The sequence below is a fragment of the Ictalurus punctatus genome, chromosome 28 (assembly GCF_001660625.3).
Source record: "Ictalurus punctatus breed USDA103 chromosome 28, Coco_2.0, whole genome shotgun sequence".
NCBI lineage: Eukaryota > Metazoa > Chordata > Actinopteri > Siluriformes > Ictaluridae > Ictalurus > Ictalurus punctatus.
In genome coordinates this window covers 2,240,516-2,266,754 of record NC_030443.2, presented here as the reverse complement: position 1 = coordinate 2,266,754, position 26,239 = coordinate 2,240,516, and the positions used below count along the sequence as shown (strand labels likewise).

Sequence of the window (26,239 nt, the reverse complement as noted above, 5' to 3'; positions counted from 1 at the left end):
ATAGACAGATAGAGAGAGAGATGGAAAGCGAGACAGAGATACAGTGGACCGGATCGAGTTCCTTCTAGAGAGCTCAGCACTAATGTTTCTCTTCAGACGCGTCATTCATTAACGCCTCGCTCGTTCGCACTGAGGCGTCTTGCGTGTCTCCTCACGTTGCCCTCGAGACCGGAGTATTCCTGTGGAGAAGGTCACAGGATGAAACAGACAGTCGCATGAAAAACAGATCAAGGTGAAGGTTTAGCTTTTCAGCGTGGAAAGCCGTATCGTCCGGTTATTTATTACTCGCCTTTTGTTTCCTTCTTCACTTTTGTGGGTCTCCACACGCTCTCGATTAATCAGGAGGCCCGTCGATTACGTTCCCGTCCTGCGGTTCGTCAGCTCAGAGTCATCAGGATTACAATCGCTCTCATTTTCATTCATTCTCACGGACTTTAGATGATAAAAGAGTGTTTCGGGTTTTCCTCCTTCCCTTCTTCTTCCCTTCTGCCTCGTCTCGTCTCTTTTCGGGTTATTCTCTCCTAGACGTGAGTCAGCAGAAAGAGAGAGAGAGAGAGAGAGAGAGAGGAAGACGATGAACTTGTTTCAGGGAAGTAAATCTAATTCATATCCTCTCACACCTGACCTTATCACGGTGGACACACACACACCCGCACACACATACGTACGTGCACCTGTACGTTTCTGACACACGCACACCTGCAGGCCCTGAGACACACAGCCTTCCACCATGACTTTACTAGACGTGATGACAGTGCACTGTGACGTTGAGAAGATCAGCACGCTCTATCGCGGAGTTCATTTATTCATCATTAGCGTAATGAAGATCAGGTCCCTGCTTGTGTGTCTACTTCGTTGTGTGAAAGATAGCTTCGAACCTGGCAAAAAAGAAATTCAACAGAACTTAGAGATGTTTTAATACGATCGCAGTTGGATTAAGTCCAACCCCCAGTTCCGAAAAAAGCTGGGACGCTTAAACGTGAATAAAAACGCTACGTGTCGATTTGCGAACCTCATAAACCCGTACGTTGTTCACAACAGAACATGGAAAACACCTTGAATGTTTAAACTGAGGAACTGTACCTTTTTAAAGGGGAAAATGAGGTGATTTTGAACCCGATAGCCATGACATGTCTCAAAAAAAATAATCGGGACCTGTGTGTGTGTGTTTGGGGGGGGTGGGGGGGGGTGTCTGGGAAGGCTGGGAAAGTAAGCGTTAGTAAAAAGAAATAGCTGGAGTTTGATTGGGCACGATGTTTTCTGTGTTGTGGATACACAATGGCCACACCTCCTTCACTGTGATTGACATGAACAGAGGCCATGCTTCCTGCTATGGGACTGATGAAGGGCAGAAATACCACCCTTTCTTTCTGTCAGGACAGGCACCGAGGCCACGCCCCCTTCAGTGGAAATGACAGGCACAGAGGCCCCGCCTCCTTCACCGACTAATATATTGATTAAATGGAACACTCCCATTTCCATATATGGATTCAAAGTCACACATATGTGTGTGTGTGTGTTTGATTGAGTGTGGTGTCATCCAGCTGTCCCATAGCGGGAGGACAGATGGTCCCCAGCCCTCCCCCGCCCAGCCCCTGCCCCTGCCCCTGCCCCCTCCCCTGCCTGTCTGGTGATTTGCAGAGTGTTTTTGGTGCTTCCACACACTCTAAACACCGCCATATGTATTTATGAGGACAATAACTACTATAAACCATTTGATTTAATTTACTTCATTACACAGAAAAAAACTGTAAACCCCTTCAACTAGGAACTCCTACTCAGAGTGTTGGGAAGACATCCTACTCTCATCATTATTATTATTATTATTATTATTATTATTATTATTATATGTTTTTGTTGTGTGAGCTTTGTTATCAGTTATCACACTAACCGTACTCAGGGACGAGGCGGGAGACACCCTGGACGAGGCGGGAGACACCCTGGATGAGGTGGAGACCCATCACAGAGCACAATTGCACACATTCACACACTTCGGACAATTTTTGGAAATGCCAATCAGCCTACGGTTCATGTCTTTGGACTGGGGGAGGAAACCGGAGTACCCGGAGGAAACCCCACGAAACACAGGGGGAACATACAGACGCTGCCATATCGAGACCAGATGACTCAATCGTCTCGAGACCAGATGACTCAATTGTATCGAGACTAGATGACAATCGTATCGAGACCAGATGACTCAATTGTATCGAGACCAGACGACACGATCATATCGAGACCAGACGACTCAATCGTCTCGAGACCAGACGACTCAATTGTATCAAGACTAGATGACTTAATTGTATCGAGACCAGACGACTTAAACGTATCGAGACCAGACTACTCGATCGTATCGAGACCAGACTACTCAATCGTCTCGAGACCAGATGACTCAATTGTATCGAGACTAGATGACAATCGTATCGAGACCAGATGACTCAATTGTATCGAGACCAGACGACGCAATCATATCGAGAAAAGACGACTCAATCGTCTCGAGACCAGACGACTCAATTGTATCAAGACTAGATGACTTAATTGTATCGAGAACAGACGACTCAATCATATCGAGACCAGACGACTCAATTGTATCGAGACTAGATGACTTAATTGTATCGAGACCAGACGACTTAAACGTATCGAGACCAGACAACTTAAACGTATCAAGACCAGATGACTTAATTGCATCGAGACCAGACGACTTAATCATATTGAGACCAGATGACTCAATCATATCGAGACCAGACGACTTAAACGTATCGAGACCAGACGACTTAATCATATTGAAACCAGATGACTTAATCGTATCAAGACCAAACGACGCAATCATATCGAGACCAGATGACTCAATCGTCTCGAGACCAGACGACTCAATCGTATCGAGACCAGATGACTCAATCGTCTCGAGACCAGACGACTCAATCATATCGAGACCAGATGACTCAATCGTCTCGAGACCAGACGACTCAATCGTATCGAGACCAGATGACTCAATTGTATCAAGACTTGATGACTAAATTATATCGAGACCAGATGACTCAATCATATCGAGACCAGTCGACTCAATTGTATCGAGACTAGATGACTTAATTGTATAGAGACCAGACAACTTAAACGTATCGAGACCAGACTACTCGATCGTATCGAGACCAGACTACTCAGTCGTCTCGAGACCAGATGACTCAATTGTATCGAGACTAGATGACAATCGTATCGAGACCAGATGACTCAATTGTATCGAGACCAGACGACGCAATCATATCGAGACCAGACGACTCAATCGTCTCGAGACCAGACGACTCAATTGTATCAAGACTAGATGACTTAATTGTATCGAGAACAGACGACTCAATCATATCGAGACCAGACGACTCAATTGTATCGAGACTAGATGACTTAATTGCATCGAGACCAGACGACTTAATCATATTGAGACCAGATGACTCAATCATATCGAGACCAGACGACTTAAACGTATCAAGACCAGACGACTTAATCATATTGAAACCAGATGACTTAATCGTATCAAGACCAAACGACGCAATCATATCGAGACCAGATGACTCAATCGTCTCGAGACCAGACGACTCAATCGTATCGAGACCAGATGACTCAATCGTCTCGAGACCAGACGACTCAATCATATCGAGACCAGATGACTCAATCGTCTCGAGACCAGACGACTCAATCGTATCGAGACCAGATGACTCAATTGTATCAAGACTAGATGACTAAATTATATCGAGACCAGATGACTCAATCATATCGAGACCAGTCGACTCAATTATATCGAGACTAGATGACTTAATTGTATCGAGACCAGACAACTTAAATGTATCGAGACCAGACTACTCGATCGTATCGAGACCAGACGACTCAATCGTATCGAGACCAGACGACTCAATCGTATCGAGACCAGACGACTGGTCCGAGGAGTCATTTGCGTAAAGCTGAGAAACTCTCGACTTGCAGAAGACGAACATTGCGCTTCGTACCTTTACCTCCTGGGGAATTTTTTTTCATCGCATTGTCGGCACCTTCCTATCACACCTTCATCAGCCGACATTAAATATTCACCAAACCTCATGAAGGCTTATTTTCTTCCCACCAAATACTGAGTTCTGAGAGAATCTAGCTCTCGCCCATGGCGTCCCTCACACAGAATTCTCGCGCGGGGGTAGGTACACACTAACCCCCCACCTCCACTCCATTCCCCTCCCCCCCAGCCCCGCCCCCTCTTTCTCCTCCTCCCCCACGGCGCGTGCACCCGTTCATTCATTCTTTCTTCTTACCGGGAGAGGGGATGTGAACGGGAACGCCTGCGCGCGAGACAAACACGACTCTAGCGAGGCGATGATGTGATGCTGATTTGGAAGAAAAAAAAACCCGACATATATAAACGATTTTTTTAAATGAATTTATTTATTTTACGTCACAAACCCACGTCCGTTATTGTCGCTTTTATGTTTCGTAATCGCTTCGGAATTCGGAATCGCTTTTATGTTTCGTAACCTGGCGCTGCTTCGGCAGCTCGGAAAAGAGAGAGAGACAGAGAGAGAGACACACACACACACACACACACACGGCTCAAGGATGCGGATTTAACGATGAACACCAACACCGGGGGATTTTATTACTAAAATAAGAGGACACGCTGTTTGTTTGTTTGTTTTGTTAATTAATTCCGTTAAACAATAAACCCCGAACAAACCCCCCAAAAGACGACTTCTTCGCCTGACTGTAAGAAACGAAGATATTTACCGAAGGTGAGTGTTGTTGTTGTTGTTGTTTATTTTAACATTGTAACATTATTGTAATAGCTAGCTAATTAGCGTATACGCTAACAAGCTATTTATTTATTTATTTATTTTAAATGTAAGGGCGTTTTAAATAAATAATAAATTATAAAAATAAAATAAAAAAACGTTCGAAAGATAAACGCTACATCACTCTCTCAGTTAAAGCACGGCGGCTGGATCCCAAACGACTGTGTTATTGACCATATAGGGCGCTGCGTGCGTTCTAGAACGCCTTAGCTTCCGCTTTCTGGATAGTGCGCCTGGGTAGGGAACAGGTAGCCGTTTGGGATCGAGCCCAGGTCTTCATTATAACGCTGGCCACCTCACCATGCTGGGTTTTGCCTTTTGTCTTCATATGCACATCCATAACACACACACACACACACACACACACACACACACACACACACGTCCAGACCAGATTTATTCGAAGAATTGTTATTCTTTTATTTCAATTCGTTTTTTAATGAATTATAAACCATTTTTGTGTCAAAAATAACATAAAATAAATATATAAATGTGCAACACTGTGTATGTTTTTTTTTGTTTTGTTTGTTTTTTAACACATCCTCTCATAGGTTTTTTTTATTTTATTTTTTTTGTGTGTGTGTGTTTTAACTCCTCATGATCCTGGTTTAGCTTCAGGTTGTCAAGCTAGCAACACCTTCAAGCTAGCTAATAAAATGTCAAATAAAAATTCAGTAATGAAAATAACGAAATCTAGTTGAAATGTGAAGGACCAATCAGGGACGGTGTTTTCTGAAGGAATGAAGAGTCAGATTTCGAGGATGGATGAGGGTTATTGTCAGGTTAGTGCCTGATTCTGGTGCTGATGCTCACCAGAGTCTCCTAAGGTTCTCCTCAGGTTTCCTTCGTGTTCACCTTCATGCTTATGTTCAGTGTCGCATGCTATTTAAAATTAAAAAAAAAAAAAATAATAATCACGACACACACACACACTATAACGAATTCATTATACAGAGAGGGAGTGAGACAGCGAGAGAGAGAGAGAGAGAGAGAGAGAGAGAGAGAGAGAGAGGTGAGTGATCCAACCTCCATTTTATATCAGTTTGTAAAGGTCAGTGAGAATGAAATTCTAAAGCTTTTAACCCTTAGCGGTTAATGATCAGATTAGATTAGATTATGGCTGGAAGTGCGACAGTTTGAAATGTTTGTCTCTCGTCGTGGTCCTTCACTTTACAGCGTTCGGCGAGAATAAACGCATGTTGCTCTGTCCATTCGTTGTCAGTTTTTATTTTTATTTGTTGCCAGTCCAGAGATGGTAAACGGGGAAACGACGATCTCTCTATTTTCTCGTCTGTGTGGAAAAGATACTACATATAGTTATTTTGCTTTCTCGACGAGCTGTCTTTAGATGAACAATTTACGTAAACGTACGTGAATGGCAACAAAGAAGCTGTGGTTGTTCGTGTTAAAATTAATTTAAAAAAATGTAACTATAGCTAGTTTTTTTTTTTGTATTTGGTTTTGTCACAGTATTTCTTCGAGTGTTTGCGTCGACTGAAATGCATCGCTGGGTTCGGATCGTTTTCCACTAGTTGACGAATACTTAATAATAATAATAATAATAATAATAATAATAATAATAATATTATGCTTGGTTTTTGCATGCGCTCGTGAATCCGAGCTAGTGTCCACTAGCAAGGTTTTTTTCATTTGGATAAAATCGGTCTGCGGCGGAACCCACTCGCATTGTACTTTCGAAATATGGACGCGAGTATCAACACACCCGATGTCTGTCTAACGCTAGGTCACTAAATTGTTGAGAAAAAATAAACCTGCCAGAGTCAAATTGGCGGATCGAATATCGGTGTAATTGTGTGTGGTCGTTTTGTTGCTTGCTACTGTTTTTGCGGGACGAAAACAAACCCGGCGTGACGTAAAAATGATGCCAGACTAGCATTGAGTAGCTAATTAACGAGAATAAACCTGCTGTTACCGAACTAGCTGCTGTTGTTCAGTTGCTGCTTTCAACATAACGGATGGAGATGCATCAGGACGGCGATAACTCGCGTACCGTACGCCGTACACAGCCGACTGGTGTTAAAGCGACGCAAGGCTACAGTCAAGAAACTCATTACAGATTTGTCTGACCAGCAGATTACTAAAAATTATGCTTTATTTTAACTCATCTTTATTAACATTGTCAGTTGAACTTATTTATCTCCATATCATCTGGATTTTTCTAGATTCCCAGCACAAATGAGACAATCCCAGACCCCATGCCTGTACTTTACACTGTAGATGCCACTTTGAGCGTTGTATATAATATGCTCCAGAATTATTGGCACCCTTGGTAACGATGAGTTAAATAAAAAGCTTCTGAAGACATGCCTGAGAGAGATCTAAGCTGTAACTGAAGGAGGATGTGGAGAGGTTGTGTATCGATGCGCTCTAATCTTACCCAGCATTCCAGGACAAGACTCAGTGCCGTTATATTGTACTAAATGCCAGGGTGCCAATAATTTTGACACGTGGGGTGTTTTTGTCAAGGGGTTTATATTTTATTGGAATAAACTTACTTCAGCTAAATGATTCGAGTTCTCTCACGACTTCAGTGTACTGTTAAGCTAATTAACCACAAAGACGTATTTTTATAAAACACGCGTATGTTGAATCCTGCCGTGGATGAGATGGCGGTCTGGATCAGACTGCACCGCTCGGGGCAGTGGGGTAATCAATAGGGGCAATCGCATCCAAATATAAACCTTATCACGGAAAGATAACACCGCGAGCGTAAATCTATTTATAGCTGCTTCTATATTTATGAAATATAAAGGAACAGTGCGTTCGACAGCAACGCTGCTGGAAATGTTAGCTTTTAACGCCACCAGTATGGCCGACGTCGGTGGGCGTCCTTTAGGCTCATTTTCTCTCTTACAACAAATGTATGTAGAGGACCGTGTGAGGAAGTGATGTCACTTTCATTACATCGGCCTCATGTTACGTAAACGTCCGTGTCATTATTCTAACGCGAATGAAACATTACCTGTTTGTGAGAAGGCGTTCTGGTTTTAACCCGATTAACAGGCGACAGTTCAGCGGGCAAACGCTTATGAGGCTAATCGTGTAAAAAGCACGGTTTCGGATCGATAACGAACAAGCTAGAGGTGACGGCGGAGAGGGGAAACCTCCCCGAGAAGACACGAGGAAGAAACCTTGAGAGGAACCGGGCTCAAAAGGGAACAGGTCCTCATCCCGGTAGTTTTAAATGGCAGCCATGTTTGTTTAGGCAGCTAAGTGTTTAATGGTTGGCAGTTACGTTTATTTGTACTGGTAGCTAAGTTTTTAATGGAAGTAAGGTGTTTAATGGCAGCCATGTCTTTAATGGCAGCTAAGTTTTTAATGTAAACCGAATGGTTAATTGCAGCCACGTCTTCAGTGGCATCTACGTTTTTAGTGGCAGCCATGTGTCCCGAGGACTTTTTAATGAATCGACTGTCAATGCTGAATTGAAAAGCATTAAGGCGGGGTGTCTCAGCAGAACGGAGCTGGCCGTGAACGGGTTTAGTTCCGCGTGCCCTTTCTGATTGGTTAGGTTTTGGCTGGTGCATCCTGGCTTGAAGTGTCTGCCTGGTTAGTAGTGGTGTGGTAACTGACATGGTTCCTCCTGATGAAAAGCGCCATTGAACACTCCATCCAAATTAGGTTGACGAGTTCGCCATGGCAAGGCTACTAGTTCTTCGACTGCAATACTCCGCGTAGCCCCGTAGTTTTTACTGCTGCATCTCTTTGAAACTCTCCCACTTGCAGATCTCTGAGATACTTATAAATTTGCGAACGACATTAAATTTGGCTCGGGTGGAACAGAGAAGGCGGGTGCGCTTTCTTTATGACCGACTGCATGGAACTATGCTGCTGATATCATCCTGCTGTCCAACACGACTGTGCGTAATTAAATCAGAACGATTCTCGATTTCTTTGCTAACCTTTTTGGAAAGGTACAGTTCGCTTGAACAGAAACCGAGCGATAACAGAACAGAAAGGTAGACGGATGGACGTGTGTGGAATGTGATGGACCACGAGCCCTCCCCAATAGTGCTGACCGTCCTAATCCCCATTGTGCGAGCGCCGAGGACAAGCTCAGTCGCTAAACCCACTCGTCCCAGATGCAAGCGCTGCTTTTGTTCCCATCAGATTCCACCCCAGCGCTGATCTTTATCACAACGCAACAACAGCAAATGTTTCCATTTAAAGCTTTGTATGCGAAAAATGTCGGATGGATGCAGACTGCATTCTGAAATCTTGCAAGTTCAACAAACAAGCGGCTTTCTCACCAGGCACATAAAAGCTCCAATGTGCTGCTAGTCTCATGTTTTGGTTTCCTATAGACCTAACTGACCAGGCTAAAAAAAATGGTAGCTAACGTAATAACACGTGGCGAGCTAGTTAGCTAGTTGAGTGCAATGATCCAGACTTAAGGGAACCAGACGAGTGAGTGGACAACTGTGTAGCTAAAGTAATTAAGTTCATGTAGCACACCGTGTTTTGCGATTTTAACATCTTACAGTTTTAACGACTCGGTAGAAAATTCAGATGTTTTGGAACGTGGAGAATCCGTACAAAATGTGAAAATGTTTTAGAACTTTTAACGATTCTGTACAAAATGTACATTTCACTCCTGTAAAGTTTCAGTACAAAATGTAAACAATTTAGAACTTTAACAATTCAGTATTTTAAATAAAGTGTTTATTTACTTATTTTATTTGCTACCATTTTCAAGATTCAACGTTTCAAAGATACATTGTATCAATTTAGAACTAAATCAGTCAATCTTGACCGATTACCAACCGGTAACCTTTATCCGATTAAAGCTTGTAATTGTTATAAGGATCCTGACGTTACTCGCGTGACGTCAGGATCCTCGTAATAGTGATCAATTCAGAAGAATTGATCACTATATTTATATCATATTGCCTAGCTTTAATACAGCATGGAGTGATCGTAATACTTATTATGTAATAGTTTGAAACAACGCAGTGTGTTGCAGTGTATTCAGTTTTCCTCATGTTTGAGATCACAGTGTGAGTGTGCAGTTGCTCTGCTCTGTGATTACACTGCGCCTGTCGTGTATGTATGTGTGTGTGTGTGTGTGCACAGTTATCTTGTCAGCTAGCGTCTCTTTAATTTTAGTGTTCGTGTTTGTGAGCACTCGCCGGTCAGTGTGTTTTAAAACGAGCCGTTTTAAACGATGCTCTCGCGGAAGCCAGCTGTTCTTCTCTCCAGATTTCTCACCCAGCGTTCATCTCAGCAGATCTGGTTTCTCTGAGAATGTGCTCAGGCTCCTACTGCTTTGGAAAACAGGCAGCTGCTGAGCACACTCCCGTTTTGGTTTTGTGTCAAAGAGCTTTGCGTTTGTAACGTGTGTACAGTGATTTATACCCTTGAGGAGAACACCAGGGAATATCTACCTGCGTGTTCTGTCCTTTACGCAGGACGCACAAAACACGCGGGTGGGTTTGTTAGTTCTGGGAAATCAAGTCCGGTTTCTTCCGGTCCTCCGTGCTGCAAATATATCTATATTTGAAAAATGGTTTCGAGTCTGAGTCAGAGCATCCATCCATCCATCCGAGTCAGAGCATCCATCCATCCATCCGAGTCAGAGCATCCATCCATCCATCCGAGTCAGAGCATCCATCCATCCATCCGAGTCAGAGCATCCATCCATCCATCCGAGTCAGAGCATCCATCCATCCATCCGAGTCAGAGCATCCATCCATCCATCCGAGTCAGAGCATCCATCCATCCATCCGAGTCAGAGTACCAGCCACCTGTCTGTCCGAGTCAGAGTACAAGTCTGTCCGTCCGTCCGAGTCGGTGTATACGTCCGTCGAATTAGAAGAGGAGGTTGAAATCATTTAAAGAAGCACTCGTGGTGTTCAGAGCAAGTTACTCCGAGGTCCTTTTACTTTCATGACTCACCGCGACGTATTGTTGAGCAGAACACTGTAACGTTACGATATAGTGTGCGAAGGGTTTCAAGACTCGACTATTCATTCGTTATCTTCGTATTCGTTTCTCCTGTTAGTCTGATGTTTAATAGAGAGCGTGACGGTGAGCACCGTCATTTTAAAAACTAGCGCGAGGTGCGGTGATGTGCAGCGTGTAGACGTTGGCGAGGAAGGGGAATTGAAGTGACTTTCTCTCTCTCTCTCTGTCTGCCACACGTAGCAGTTTCTCTCTTCTCTCTTTTTTTTTTTTTTTAACATTCGTGCTCTCCGATACGGTTTTTTCAGGTTACTTTTACTGTAGAAAGGTAGTAGTTCTTCCTAGCGACAGTTTCCCGGTGAAGAGTTTGCAGTTCGTTTGGCCATTGTCAAGCGTGCAATACGTCCAGATCGCCGTCGTCTCCTGTCGGCTGTTTATTCTCACGACAAAGTACGCACAACCGAGCGCGGTATCGGATCGATACGCAATACCAACGCCCGTATCGATGCGTCCGTAGTCACCCTACTTAGCATTCAGATGCTTTTTTTTTTTTACCTTCGTACTCCTCTATATCGATCAAGCGTCGTACAAGTGTCTGCTCATCTGCGGTCGATAGCAGAAAGCCATGTAAGTGTAGCCAGGAGCGAAGGATCAGAATTGTGCTTTTAGCGGGACATTATGCAACTCGCTTCATTAGTTCTTAATCACACTCGTTAAAAAATTGATGCGCCGAAGCTAGTTCGCATCTTAAACAACTGTCCTCCATCCTTGTTTCCTCTTTATAAATCTGGAACCTTCCCGTTGTGTTGTTTGTTTGTTTTTTTTTTTTGGGGGGGGGGGGGGGGGTCCTTACGTCGTCCTACTGGAGCGAGGTCCAGATTGTGTGCGTTGGCAGTCGGTCGTCTGTTGGTGGATAGCGAGCTTGTTTAAGTCTTGGTTTTTGGATGTGCTGTGTGGATTTGGCCTATATATAGCCTCCTCCGCCTCCTCCACCTCTTCCTCTCCGTGCTGCTCTGTTTCTTAAGCACTTCTCTCTCAAAAACCTTCTCTACATAATCGCCACAGCTCCTCGGGTTTAAAAAAAATAAAATATCCCCCCAAACCCACCCCACTAAAATCCGAGACACAATTTTCGCATGTAACAGCTGCTTCCAGTCCGTTTGTAATGATTTGTTTTTTAAATGACGCTTAATAAGAATATACATCACCATGTCTTGATGTCTCGGAACACCGTATTGCAATAAAAGGCTGTCTAGGATCTGGCTTTGCTCCATGTATCGTCGTTTGTTGGTTGATAAACGGTGAACTTTGACCCCTGTAAGAGAGGGAATCGGTGTCTGGAGGTGGCCATGTCCTCTGTAGACCAATTACCAGCAGTTTAACGGACTCGGACGGGTCGTTTCAGTCAGACCTCGCTGGATCTCAGCTAGCCTTCGGAATTCGTTCATTTGGTGTGAAACGAACTATTTAAACGGCTCTCGGGGAACGAGCCGTTTCTGAGTAATATTAGATAGTTCTCACAATAAATCGCGATGTTATATTTATAAAACGGCTTCCTGTTGGCCAGAGTCTCTGGCTAATGTCTCTGACTGTGTACAGTACTCATAACGGTGATGGAATGCTTGCTCTTCTAATGAAATTGAATTCAAAATAAATAAGTCAGGACTGAAAACGTCCCTTGGTTGAAAATTTCCTAACGTCGAGTATGTCGGATAACACGGAAAACTCGCACCAGCTGAAATATTCCAGTTCTCAGAGTAGCCCGTTCAGAGCGGTCGAGTATACCCATGTTCATCCGAGGTGTCTTGATTGTTTTATCTATCTTGGTAAGGACTGGCCACTAGGGGCAGTGTTTGCAAGGAGTGCTTGGACCCCGCAGATCGCTGCTTACAGCTATGTTTATCCGTACATGTATTTTACTTTTCCTGCACTGAAACAAATTGTATATCGCTGTGAAACTTTATAGTTCGGTACAGTATCTCAGCTCAGCCAAATGAAACGACCCAGTTTCACCTCTTGGTGGCGCTGTAGCGGCGATGTTTACATTTACGCCCATGTCTTGAGAACCGTGAGTCGTAGAGTGAAAATTCTTTTCTTTTCTTTTTTTCATTTTGTTCCTTGGCTTAGGATGGTTAGAATTAGTAAGTGATGTATGTCCTGATGATGGTGTCTTTTCTGAAGTCTAACCTACGTGCGCTGGAGTCAGACCTCTGGAATCTCGCCGATCCCCCGAGTCCTCTCGGCTCCGGTATTGATCCCGAGCCGGATCTGAATCCCGGATTTATACACGGCGATGTCCTGCCAGCATCGAGTTTCATGAAGGAGATGACACTTGAACTCAGGATATTTATTTTAAAATCTATAACAGCTGACTTTTTTTCTTTTTTTTCTTCTTCTTTTCTTTTCTTCCCCCTCCATTAGTTGTATTGAGTGCAGAAGTTTTTGCACCCCCACCCAGAGAGAGAGATGGGGGATGGAGAGAGATGGGGGGGGGATAGAGAGAGAGCGAGATGGGGGATAGAGCGAGCGAGAGAGAGAGAGAGAGAGAGATGGGAGGATCGAGAGAGAGAGAGAGAGATGGGAGGATCGAGAGAGAGAGTGAGATGGGGATAGAGAGAGAGAGAGAGAGATGGGAGGATCAAGAGAGAGTGAGATGGGGGATAGAGAGAGAGAGAGAGAGAGAGATGGGGGATAGAGCAAGAGAGAGAGAGATGGGGGATAGAGCAAGAGAGAGAGAGATGGGGGATAGAGCAAGAGAGAGAGAGATGGGGGATAGAGCAAGAGAGAGAGAGATGGGGGATAGAGCAAGAGAGAGAGAGATGGGGGATAGAGCAAGAGAGAGAGAGAGATGGGGGATAGAGCAAGAGAGAGAGAGAGATGGGGGATAGAGCAAGAGAGAGAGAGATGGGGGATAGAGCAAGAGAGAGAGAGATGGGGGATAGAGCAAGAGAGAGAGAGATGGGGGATCGAGAGAGCGAGATGGGGGGGATAGAGCGAGAGAGAGATGGGGGAGAGAGAGAGTGATATGGGGGGCTGGGGGGAGACACAGACAGACAGACAGGCCGACAGATGAGGGAGAGACAAAAAGACAGTGAAAGAGAGATGAATATAATATATCCAGAACGCCACAGGGTGGAGCTGTGCAATGTTTGTGTAACACAGCAGATGTGAGGTGTGTGTGTGTGTGTGTGTGTGTGTGAGAGAGAGAGATACTGTGTGTTTGACAGGAACACACTGATTAACTGATCAGCTGTATTGATTCACTCCACTCACTCGCAGTTACACCGATTGATCACCAATAGCACACAGACACACACACACGCATGCATGCACGCACACGCATTGTGTGTGTGTATGTATGTATGTATGTATGTATGTGTGTGTGTGTGTGTGTGTGTGTATATCTGAATATGTATGTTCCCCCCCTGAAGGCAGTTGGTTTGATTTTTGTTCAATTCTGTTTGGTTCATCTGAGAGAGAAAGACACACGCACACACGCACACACGCGCACACACACACACACACACACACACACACACACACACACACACACCGGTTGGTTTGTTGTCATTGTGAAATATTTTGTCTTGTTAGAGGAAGTCCTCAGAGTCGAGGGGGCAAGAGGTCACGGTGCACATCCTTAATCACATGGGTGTGTGTATGTGTGTGTTTTTACTTCAAGCTGAAATTGCAGTGTAGTGCACTCAACACGATGGCAATAAACTCGTCTGCACTGTATGTGGGCGTTTATACACACACACACAAACACACACACAGATGCGAATGCAACAGCAATAAGACATAAAACAGTTTAACAACCACATAATGCCTAAGAAGACACCGTAAAAGGGCAATAAGAGTGAATGCAAGGATTCCGGATGGGGCTCAGGTGGATATTTTGTGTGTGGGAGAGAGAGAGCGAGATCCCTCTGTTTTTATTTTCCCTTCCGTTAAGGAAGCCCCATCTGGTGTCTGGGGTGTGTGTGTGTGTGTTTGTGTCCTTTTGTCCAGAAATACATTTTACTAAGGCTGTGTTCTGGTGATCATGACCATGATAATCTCTCTCTCTCTCTCTCTCTCTCTCTCTCTCTCTCTCTCTCTCTCTCTCTCTCTCACACACTCACACACACACACACACACACACACACACACACACACACACACACACACACACACACACAGGGATGATGGTCAGATCCCTTTTCCCCCACAGGGACCGGAAATGATGGTTGTCATGGCTACAGCTTCATTAGCGTGGATGTGTTGTGTTGAGTGGTTTAACTGAGGTACTGGCTCATGTCCTCACTGTTATTCTGAGTGTGTGTGTGTATGTGGTACATATTTCGATATTTTGGCCACCATGCAGATTTCGGCGCTCTTAACACCAGCCAGGGACATGATATACACGGTGGGGGTAATGGGGACAATGGGGACAGTCGGGGTAATGGGGACAATGGGGACAGTCGGGGTAGTGGGGACAATGGGGACAGTCGGGGTAGTGGGGACAATGGGGACAGTCGGGGTAGTGGGGACAGTGGGGGTAGTGGGGACAGTGTGGTAATTGTGGTAAATCTACACACTTCCGATTGAAGTGTTTGGGATTTAAAGGTCTTGCTCAGTCTCTTCATTCTATAAACTCTGACTCCGTGTCCCTGATGCCAGAACATCGATGTGGAACACTGCAGAAACTCCGCCCACTCACTGGAGTCTGACCGCTGACGGACGCCACGCTGTGTGTCAGGGCCCTGACACTACGACTGGAGAAGTGTGTGTGTGTGTGTGTGTGTGTGTGTGTGTGAGAGAGAGAGAGAGAGATATCCTGAGATCACATAGCTCACAATCTGCTTTCTATTCCAATCTCTTCCCTAATCCACAAAGCCTTTTTACTTCTTTTATTAGAGTACGTGTCTAGGGTGAGGAATTTATATACACACACACACACACTCTCACACACTCTCTCTCTCACACACACACACACACACACACACACACACAAATAAACAAACCATCATTCAAAATAACAGATCAGTCACTTCAGGGTTGTCATGAACTCCACATCTCCTTAATAACCCTTTCTTCCTCCTTCACCCACATAATTTATGCATGACTTGTGCGCACACACACGCACACACACACACACGCACACACAAACAATGCAAGCACATTCTCCAGAGAGCCTGGGCCAGAGGACACAGCTGATCCAGGCCAGACAAAAAGCATTGATCTGGAGTCACCTTTTAAAACTGGGTGTATAATGGGTCATTAGTGTGTGTGTGTGTGTGTGTGTGTGTGTGTGTGTGTGTGTGTGGACTGATTTACTGCTCCATGCTCTAGCTGCCATTGTGTACCCTGTGTGTGTGTATTAGTGTTTTACCTCCACTCCATTTTCCCATTCACGCTCATATACGCGTAGCCCCGCCTCCTGGAATCCCGTCGCCAGCTCACTGAACGTTCTGTAGGTCCGCTTTAAACGCACAGAATACTGACGTGTCAAAGAACTTACCGCTTTCTCGTCGTGCTCTTTGATCCAAACGGTTTATAACACGGGTGATCACGTGACCTGCTCCGAGCGCGTGCTTCCTGCGAGACGTGTGAAGCCAATCGAGATCTTTTTATTTATTTTATAAGTAGCCATTATATGGCGATAACTTTCTGTCTCTACAGCGTCCTATTATTAAATACTCACAAAGGCTCGTGTGTGTGTTTGTGTGTGTGTGTGTGTGTGTGTTGCCCGCCCGTGCCCCTCGGGTGCTTTTAAGGCTCGGCGTGTTGAAATATTAACGAGTTCGGATCTCTTCAGCTGGGAATTCCTCTATTCCCGATGGAATCCCAGCGTTCCTGACGGGCAGTGTGGCATTGTGGGTAGGCACCGGGGGAGGGGGAATCAATTTTAAGAAACTAGTGGCTGTGAGGAATGGGTTTAAGGAGTCGATAGCCTAGCTTTTACCTACATACTCTCTTTCAGGCTCTCATTATAAAGCCCCGCCCACTCTCCTTCATTCATTTCCCTCTATTTCTCTCGTATTATTATTATTATTATTATTATTATTATTATTATTATTATTATTATTACACACGCCCATTTCCCTTCTTACTACGAACCCCTCCCCCTTCTTCACTACTACATTATTAACCCACCGCTCTTCTCGTCTTATTAACTGTTTATTAGCCCCTCCCCCTTCATCTCTACCTATTACCTAACTCCACCCCATTTCATTTGGTTATTAACCCCTCCCCCTTCATCTCTACCTGTTATGTAACTCCACCCCACTTTCATTTGGTTATTTACTCCACCCCCTCCATCTCTACCTATTTCTTACTCCACCCCCTTTCATCTGGTTATTAACCCCTCCGCCTCCATCTCTACCACTTACCTAAACGCACCCTATTTTCCTCGTGTATTAGCAACTTCACCCCCTCCACTGCTAGTTATTACCTCACCCTGCCCAATTTTAATCGTTCATTATGATCCCCTCCCCCTCTCCGTCTTGTTGCCAGGGTGGTCACCATGAGCGCGATATCGCCGACGGATTTCGACAGCGTGGAGATCCAGCAGCAGTACAACGACATCAACAACCGCTGGGAGCTGGCGGCCGAGGCCGAGTGGGACAACGAGAACAGCTCAGCGCGCCTGTTCGAGCGCTCGCGCATCAAAGCCCTCGCAGGTAACGACGTGTGTGAGAGAGTGAGAAAGAGTCAGAGGTCTGTCTGAACATGATGCAATGTGTGTTTGCGTCCAGCAGAGGGAAGCAATGGGTTAGGCAACAGTGCAGGCTCACACACACACATGCACACACCTTTAGATAATCTTGCGATCCTATATATCTAAACACAGAGGAAAAAACGGAAAATGTTACATGACCTGACCAAACCAGAGGACTGACATCAAGAATTGTGTGTGTGTGTGTGTGTGTGTGTGTGTGTGTGTGTGTCCGAATGAGCCAGCAGCGAGTGTGTGAAATATATCCTGTCTTGTCCTGACAAGTGGGGACATGATGTGCACATTTTTCAGCACATTGACTGTTACAGAATCTCCCCTCAGGGTTCTCTCACACACTCCAGTTCACACACTCTGTCTCTCTTTCTCTCTGCGCCCCCCCCCCCCCCCCCCCCCCCATGCCGTGTCTCTCATCCCCCCCATTTCTTTCTCATATAACTCTGCCCTGCTCTCCTCCTTTTTCATCTTCTCAGTTTCAGTTCTGCAAATAAAACGTGGCGATGTGCTCGGGTTGAGAAATCGCAGGTGACTGCAATTACCGCTCACGACCAAATGATTAGCGGGTCAATGACATGATGTAGTCGGGTTTTTTTTTCTTTCCTCTCTTCGTGTGTGTGTGTGTGCGCGTGTGTGTGCAAGTCCAATATCATTCTTATTCTTGTATAATGATTGAAGAAATACACGATCTTCTGTATACTCCTCTTTATTTGTTCATTTACGCTTTGCAAAGTGTTGAAGTCATGTGGCGCGACCGCCTGACACTGCAGAGAGGAGTTTATAGACGTTTCCTGTATTATTTTTCATGAACGTGTTTTTATTAGACTCCATCTCATACGTATCAGATGTATCAACAAATCCCTCCCACCCCCCCACCCCCCCTTTCACGGTTTATAACCCGCGCGTAAACAGATTACCGATAATTGTTTTTTTAGAGTCAGGTGGCGTGTCCAAAACAGGAAGCAGCTGCCCTCACCGTGTCCCCGTCAAGTCAACAGCTAAAAGCCGCGGTTCACGCCGCACGCGACCTCGGTTTTTCCTAATCGGGAGCTCGGGACGGTCTCGGGTTCAGCGAGTGACCCGGACTCGACGGCATCAAAGAGTAAACGTCAACGTTCCGACGTATTCGCTTGTCAAGTCTAGAACGGCGATGTTCCGAGCTCCGACTTCCCGCTTCCGAGGATCCAAGTCTCAGAGGAACGTCTGTGACATGGGAGTGTGTTGGGCGATCGGGGTCGATGCGGTTTAAGTTATGTATTCAAGTATATTTTGGAAAATGGAACCAAGGAAGGAGAGTGTGTGTTGGGGGGGGTGTCTTGAGTGAGTCGTGAGTCCAGTGTGATGATTTATTTCTCTCAGCCATGCAAAATCATATATATATATATATATATATATATATATATATATATATATATACACATATACACACACACACACACACACACACACACACACACACCCTGCTGAGATGGTTGCTTGTGTTTGGGTGCCATTTCCTATAATGATGGTACCACGCATACAGGAAGAGGCATCTTTCTCAAGTACTTCCTTCCTGTCTTAACGACTTCTTTCTGTTCCACACGCCAAAGACAGAGGGAGGGGGAAATAACACTTTCAAGATATCTCTCTATCTCTCTCTCTCTCTCAGATCTCCATCTCTCCATGCCATTCCAGTGGACTAATCCGGCTTCTGTTCCCCTCCTACACCTTTAGGAGATGGTTTAACCCACAAGTCCACACCCTCCCCCTCCCCTCCCTCCCTCCCTCCCTCGCTCGCTCACTCTCTCCCTCGCTCGCTCTCTTTATTACTCCACCCCACACACCTTATGCAAATTCAGAGAGAGAGAGAGAGAGAGAGACAGTGTTCTCAGAAAGAGGGAGAGAGCAGAACGCTTTGTTTACTTATGCAGCCCACCGCGGCTAGCTCAGACAAGGTGTGAGTGTGTACGCAAAAACGCGCACGCGCGCTCACCCCTCATTTTGGAGGGAAGGCAGAAGCTTTGCACTTTGCTCAGGAGAGAAGAAAGCAGAGTATCCAGGTCTGTACAGGAGGAACGAGCGAAGGAGGTGAAGTACAGAGGAACAGTCCGTTCTTTCTTTGTCCCTTTTGAGCTCATTTGATCCTCCTCTGGGTTTTATGCTGAAGAAAGGAAATTAGAGAAGAGCAGAGTGTTTGTGGGTTGGTTTTTTTTCTTCTTTTCTTTTCGGAGACGGCGTGGCGCGGCGTGTTGCACTCGGGTGAAACTCCAGCGCGCGCTGCTACCTGTGGACGTGTCACGCGAACCTGCGCACCATTTCTAAACTCTCTAAACCTGGACTTTTTATTTGTTGGGAACTTAACTTGGAAAGTTTTTCAGTTGGCAGCTGGCTGGCCAAGTCCTAGCATGTCCTGAACCCTCGCTGGCTTCTAACGGATCTGGTTATTCGTATCGGGAGCAAGTTAGTTAGTGAGCGACTGCACGTGCGAAAGGAGGGAAATAATCGAGAAAGAGAGATGGATTACGGGCGGTTGGAGAGGGAGCCTTGTCTCTCTCCCGCTGCCTTCGTCAACCAGGTGCAATATTCGAACATCCTGGAGGGCCGTTTCAAACAGCTGCAAGGTAAGGCATGAGACAAACTGACTGACAGACATTAAAAAAAAACCCACCAATAGAAACCCTCATAGAATTTGTAATGGTTATAATGGTAATTGTATTGGGTTTTAATGATTATAATGGGAATTATATTGGGTTTTAATGGTAACAATGGGAATTGTATTGGGTTTTAATGGTCACGATGGGAATTGTATTGGGTTTTAATGGTCACGATGGGAATTGTTTTGGGTTTTAATGGTTATAATGGGAATTGTATTGGGTTTAAATGGTCACGATGGGAATTAAATTGGGTTTTAATGGTCATGATGGGAATTGTATTGGGTTTTAAAGGTTATAATGGGAATTGTATTGGTTTTAATGGTCCCTGTGGGTCTCTAATTGTAATTCATTGCCTTCTATTGCTGGCATGTTATGTCTAGTGGATACCATTTAAGGACCAACAGAACACCTTTTAACTTTTGTTCATGGTATTAATGGTTAATTGATGGTTTGTAATGGTATTTGTAGTGGAAACCGTTTGAATTTCTGTGACGGTTTTTACGGTTTGTCTTTCAGCAGCGTAGCTCTCATTTAAAGAAAGTTTCTCTTGTTAAAACTAGCATCCAAGTTGAAAAAAACAAAAAAAAAAAACCCAATCATGTTCAGTGACATCAAACAAACTAGCGCAAGGTCTTAAAAAAAAAAAAAAAATCCAGCAGTAATCGGATTCAAAGTCTAAGAAACGATCATTCATCGTAGAATCTAGCGGTCATCAGCTTGGAAAGTAGCCCTCATGGAAGAAACTAGCACGTGTCGAATTTCAAGCAATCAGCGCTCGTCAAAGTCGAACGAGCTAATGATCTCCGGTCAAAGTCAAATTCCCAGAAAGTCGCACTCAACAACAAACTTGCACGTGTTGCATGTTTAATTTAATTAATTCATTCATTTCACTTTCACTCTAAGAAACTTGGACTTGTCAAAGAATCTAGTGCTCATAGTTCTAAAAAAAAACAACAACAAAACAACTTGCACTCAGAAGTCAAAGAAATCTGCCATCGTCTTCAGATTCGATGAAACCTGTCCTCAACATACACGTGTCAGAGAAGCTAGTCATCAACTTTAGCTAGCGTTCGGATATGACGCCTTCACAGTCAATGAAACCAAGCTTTTTTCTTTTTTTCTTTTTTAAAGCCCTAGGCGCTCGACAGGTTCTCAGGAACTTACACTGGTCGAAGGTTTCGCTAGTCGACCAGTCGAGCCCATATCCCGTATACCTCGTATCCTCTCGACGCTTTAGGCGTGCGACCTGCGGTGCAGCACACACCCACCTCGCTAATCTAGTTCCAGTTGTCATTCTACTGCACACCATTGTACAGTATAGTGAAGAGTTTGGACTCTTATGATGATGCAACAGTGTGTAGTTGTGTGTGTGTGTGTGTGTGTGTGTTGGCTCATGTTGGGGTGTGTAAAGATTGAGAGAGGGAAGGTGACCTATATAAGGTCACGCCCCTTTACTCTCTCTGTGTGTGTGCGTGTGTGTGTGTTGAATGTGGCCTTGTTTCAGATATTTTAGGTTTTACCGCAGGCCTGTTGCCCCAGATCTTTCTCAACAGCACAAAAAAAGGCAGGCATAAAGCAGAAAGATGCCGTGTGTGTGTGTGTGTGGGTGTGTGTGTGTACATGCTTTTTAGATCTTACTTATTCGGGGATCGAATTACAAAGAAGTACGGGTAGTTGGATAAGAACTGTAGTTATCAGTATGCATTTAGTTAACACGCAGAACCTGCATGGCGGTTTTTGTTCAAAAGAGCTGACTAACACTGCGATCACTCACACCCTAAATGCTTTGCATACTTTACTGTTTAAATGATGTTGGGGTGTGTATTTGTGTGCAGTGTTATGAGGGTTCACACACTAGTACACACTCGGTACGCACTGCTATACCTCGCAGCAAAGGGAGAACGTTATCAGAACTTCTAGGCACCAGTTCGACAGGTTTGAAGACGGCTGAGGTTACAGCGACGGCGCAGATAAAACGTTGCGAAAAACGTTTTCCGGGTTAAAAGGAAAAGAAAAATAAGGACCTGACGGTCTTGTTAAAAATTAGAGCAACATCACATTTTTAAAATCTTTTTTATTTTACTGGAAAGAATACGCAAATTGTGATGGCCAGCAAACAAGGCCTTGCAAGGTCCCCACAATTACAGCAATGCCAGCCAAGGTGTTTACGCTCCCCCACACAGGCAGCGTTGAATTACAAAACCTGTGAGGTCTTACATCGCCTCCAACGACGTGGTAACAAAATCCCCCTAAACACTACCCTTGCTTTCGACCAAGAGGGAGTCTGTGAAATGAAACCTTTTTAAAAACACTGACACAGTCGAACAAATGCAGAGTTGTGGGGACTTTCTGAAAGGGAAAAAGGTGGGGAGCCTCTTTGTAAGACACCAGGTCCTTATAAGTATAGCAAGTTTTCAGACACGCATTTGTGTCAGAGTTTGAGGTCAGTTGAAAGGAAGAGTCCGTAATGTGTTGAAAGATGCATCAATTTGAGTAACATACCAGCGGTGACACACTCCGTACTTCAGCTGTGTGTGTTAGAGGTCATGGAAAGTGCGATTATCTTGTTTGTGTGCTAAGGGTTGGATAAAGACTCACGTAGTACATTTTTCATCGTTCCATCTGCTGTGTCTGCAGGGAAAGAGTGGCAATGACACACACACACACACACACACACACACACACACACACAGACTCGTGTTTTTGTCTTTGTGAGGACCTTCCATTAGCGAATTAATTCCAACTTAACCTTAGCCTCTTTTTAGTTTTTCATATAAAAGCTGTAAAACCACTGACATTTTTCACGAGGACCGGGTTATTACGAGCACATTTGACACTATCCCATCGTTACAAGGACATCCGTTCGTTTTTTTTTTTCGTCCTCGCAAAACGTTAAATACTCATGCACACACGCACACAAAGTTTGCGCCAGACAGATATTACCAAACTGCAAATCCCCAAGAGTTTACTCGTTCTGGTCAGACATCGGTTCCAGTTTTCTTGCCAGTTCGCCTCATCGCTCCTCTCCGTCAGCTGTTTTACGCGTTCGCGATTACAGACTCGCAATTTTATTTATTTATTTATTTATTTTAAAGAGGACGGCGCGTACTCAACGACACCCATGCGGAAACTCGTCTGAATTCCCGCTGCTGCAGAAATTTTGCATGATTGAACTTGGAAATTTAGGGTAAAAGACACAATCTGTACTGTTCTGAAAGACACGATGCAGTCAAGTCTAAAAAAACAAAAACAACAAAAAAAACGAGTTTCTTAATGGCTTTACAGTAAATCGAGGAGAAAACGCTCTCTGAAGGCGATTCTGTACGTTTAAAAACTATGTAAAATAAGCTCTTATTTCTATAGAGTTCACTACAGTTTTCTGAAATGAATTACTTCCCAACAGTGGGTGTACTTGGATAGAGAAACTTTTTTTTCCCCATAAGTAAGCGTGTAAATGTAATCGCCCCTGTACCGTAGACGTAGCAGCTAATGGTACTGTTGGGGCGGTTTTCTTAGTCATCATACACCTGTAATTTCAGATCTCGCAACTTTTTAATGTATTAATCACAAGTGTAGGATTAAGCTCTCGGTGGCGTTGAGTAAAGTCGAAACCGCAGCCGAGGCCAAGCGAGGAACTATTCCTACGAATTTTACAGCAATCTCCTACACTCGGCATTTTGTAATTTTAAGTTTATAATCAATCCACGATCACTAACTTGTCATCACACCTTTTGTTCGCGATCACACCGGGTTGCTCGGACGTTCAGGCGAACATGTGGTAATAGCAGTAATGGTTTCTGGGGTTGCATCATGGCACCAGTCGAAGATTTCTCACATACCTTCAGTCTGCCTCGGAGTTAACGTTAACGAGTACAAGTAAATAAGGAAGAATCCGGGAAGCAACGGCAGAGAGAAGATAGTTTGTATATATTGTAACCCTAGTTTTGACAGGTATAGGTCAAAGGTCAAAAAGATGCACATTCTAACTCTCTATATCTAGATCAAAGGTCATGATCATAAAAATATGAATAGTTATGTTAAATCTGGATCACATCCATTCGTGACCATATATGGTGCTGCCATGTGTGTTTTTCCGCCCCACACGTTGCGCACACCTGGTACATCTTTTCACATAGAATATGAAGCTCTCTGTGGTAGGACATAAAAATATATATAGTTTTGTTAAATCTGGTTCACATCCAAATCGTGACCATACCTGGTACGACCATTTGTCGTCTCCCCCCACACACACACACACAAAAGTTGCATAGTCATGTTTTTCCTCTTCACATAGAATATGAAGCTCTCTGTGGTAGGTCATAAGAATATATATAGTTTTGTTAAATCTGGTTCACATCCAAATCGTGACCATACCTGGTACGACCATTTGTTCCCCACCACCCCACCCCACCCCACCCCAACCCCTCCCCAACCCCTCCCCACAGAGACAAAAGTTGCATAGTCATGATTTTCCTCTTCACATAGAATATGAAGCTCTCTGTGGTAGGTCATAAGAATATATATAGTTTTTTAAAATCTGGTTCACATCCAAATCGTGACCATACCTGGTACGGCCATGTGTATCCCACATCCAAACAAAAATATGACGCACACAAACGCACTTTATTTTCACATTATTTAAAAGGAATTTAAGTGTTATGTACTAAATTACCATAAGTATGAGCACAAGTTGTTAAGTTGACAATCATTTTTAAAATTATGTTTCTCCATTTAGATTGTCGGCAGTAGAATGCAGTCTTTTAAACCAGGAAAAATGACTGCCTTTAAGTTTTATAACAATAGTAAGTAAAATCCAGCGTGATTTACATTACAAATCTCATACGTAACATCTCTGCAGGATTTATAGACGTTAAAGCACTGAATGAAATGAGCAGTATAGACAAAAAATAAACACTCTGTGTCTACTACTTTTATCTCTCATAGAACTATCCACAGTCCAAAGGCTGTGGAGCTAGAAGGCTACGTGTGCGAATGACAAAAGATTTTAAAAAATAAAATAAAAAATGTATCAATACATGAAATTAGATTACACAGTGTAGTTGAGGTTTACATGAATAAGCAGAAATGTAATCATGCTTATCTTTCCTATAGCACAATTGAAAAGCCCTCTCTAGATGAACAGATTTGTCAAATGAAACTTTTTCCTTCTTTTCCACTGCTACGGTAAACTAAAGAGTGGATATTCAAATGACACTGCTAAATATGACTAGCATTAGCTACGTGTACTAGTGCAAAATAGTCCATCAAACGTATTAGCCGGTGTAGCCTATACACGAGTCCACTATCGGTCATATCGCAACTGAGAACATGACCCAAATTCATTGCTTTAGTAGAATTTAATGGTAAGTGAAATGATAATCACATTGTAATGTACTTAGTATTTGTTCAGTCTACAGGTCCTCTAACACTCTGTTAAATGAATAAATGTAAATGTACTACAACGTAAATTTTGTTTTAAATCAATTAATTCAGAAATTACACACAATATTAAGTTGATGTAATTATCAACATTTTTATGTCAACACCACTCATCAAAATAATGTGTACAACTTTAAATATTTAATTAATTCAATAAATTAGAATTTTTATCTTGCAACCACACATTAAATTTAGATTGTGGGGGTTTGTTTTGTATAGCTCCGCTGATAGAAAATACACAATGTAGTTGAGGTTTACATGAATAAGCAGAAATGTAATCATGCTTATCTTTCCTATAGCACAATTGAAAAGCCCTCTCTAGATGAACAGATTTGTCAAATGAAACTTTTTCCTTCTTTTCCACTGCTACGGTAAACTAAAGAGTGGATATTCAAATGACACTGCTAAATATGACTAGCATTAGCTACGTGTACTAGTGCAAAATAGTCCATCAAATGTATTAGCCGGTGTAGCCTATACACGAGTCCACTATCGGTCATATCGCAACTGAGAACATGCCCCAAATTCATTGCTTTAGTAGAATTTAATGGTAAGTGAAATGATAATCACATTGTAATGTACTTAGTATTTGTTCAGTCTACAGGTCCTCTAACACTCTGTTAAATGAATAAATGTAAATGTACTACAACATAAATTTTGTTTTAAATCAATTAATTCAGAAATTACACACAATATTAAGTTGATGT

General features: G+C 43.7%; 1 protein-coding gene across 4 annotated transcripts in view; it reads left to right on the top strand.

Moving 5' to 3' along the window:
* Window positions 1-4,540: 4,540 nt before the first annotated feature.
* LOC108259843 (spectrin beta chain, non-erythrocytic 1) overlaps window positions 4,541-26,239 on the top strand; it is a 69,912-nt gene continuing 48,213 nt past the window's right edge. For 2 of the 4 annotated variants that reach the window (XM_017459564.3, XM_017459562.3), the window contains exon 1: window positions 19,307-20,060. In XM_017459564.3, the coding sequence (XP_017315053.1) occupies window positions 19,955-20,060 (106 nt within the window). In that variant the 5' untranslated portion in view covers window positions 19,307-19,954. Of the gene's footprint in view, window positions 4,764-17,243; window positions 17,411-19,306; window positions 20,061-26,239 lie in introns of those variants that run through there. The other 2 variants (XM_017459561.3, XM_017459563.3) reach the window with 2 other exon arrangements.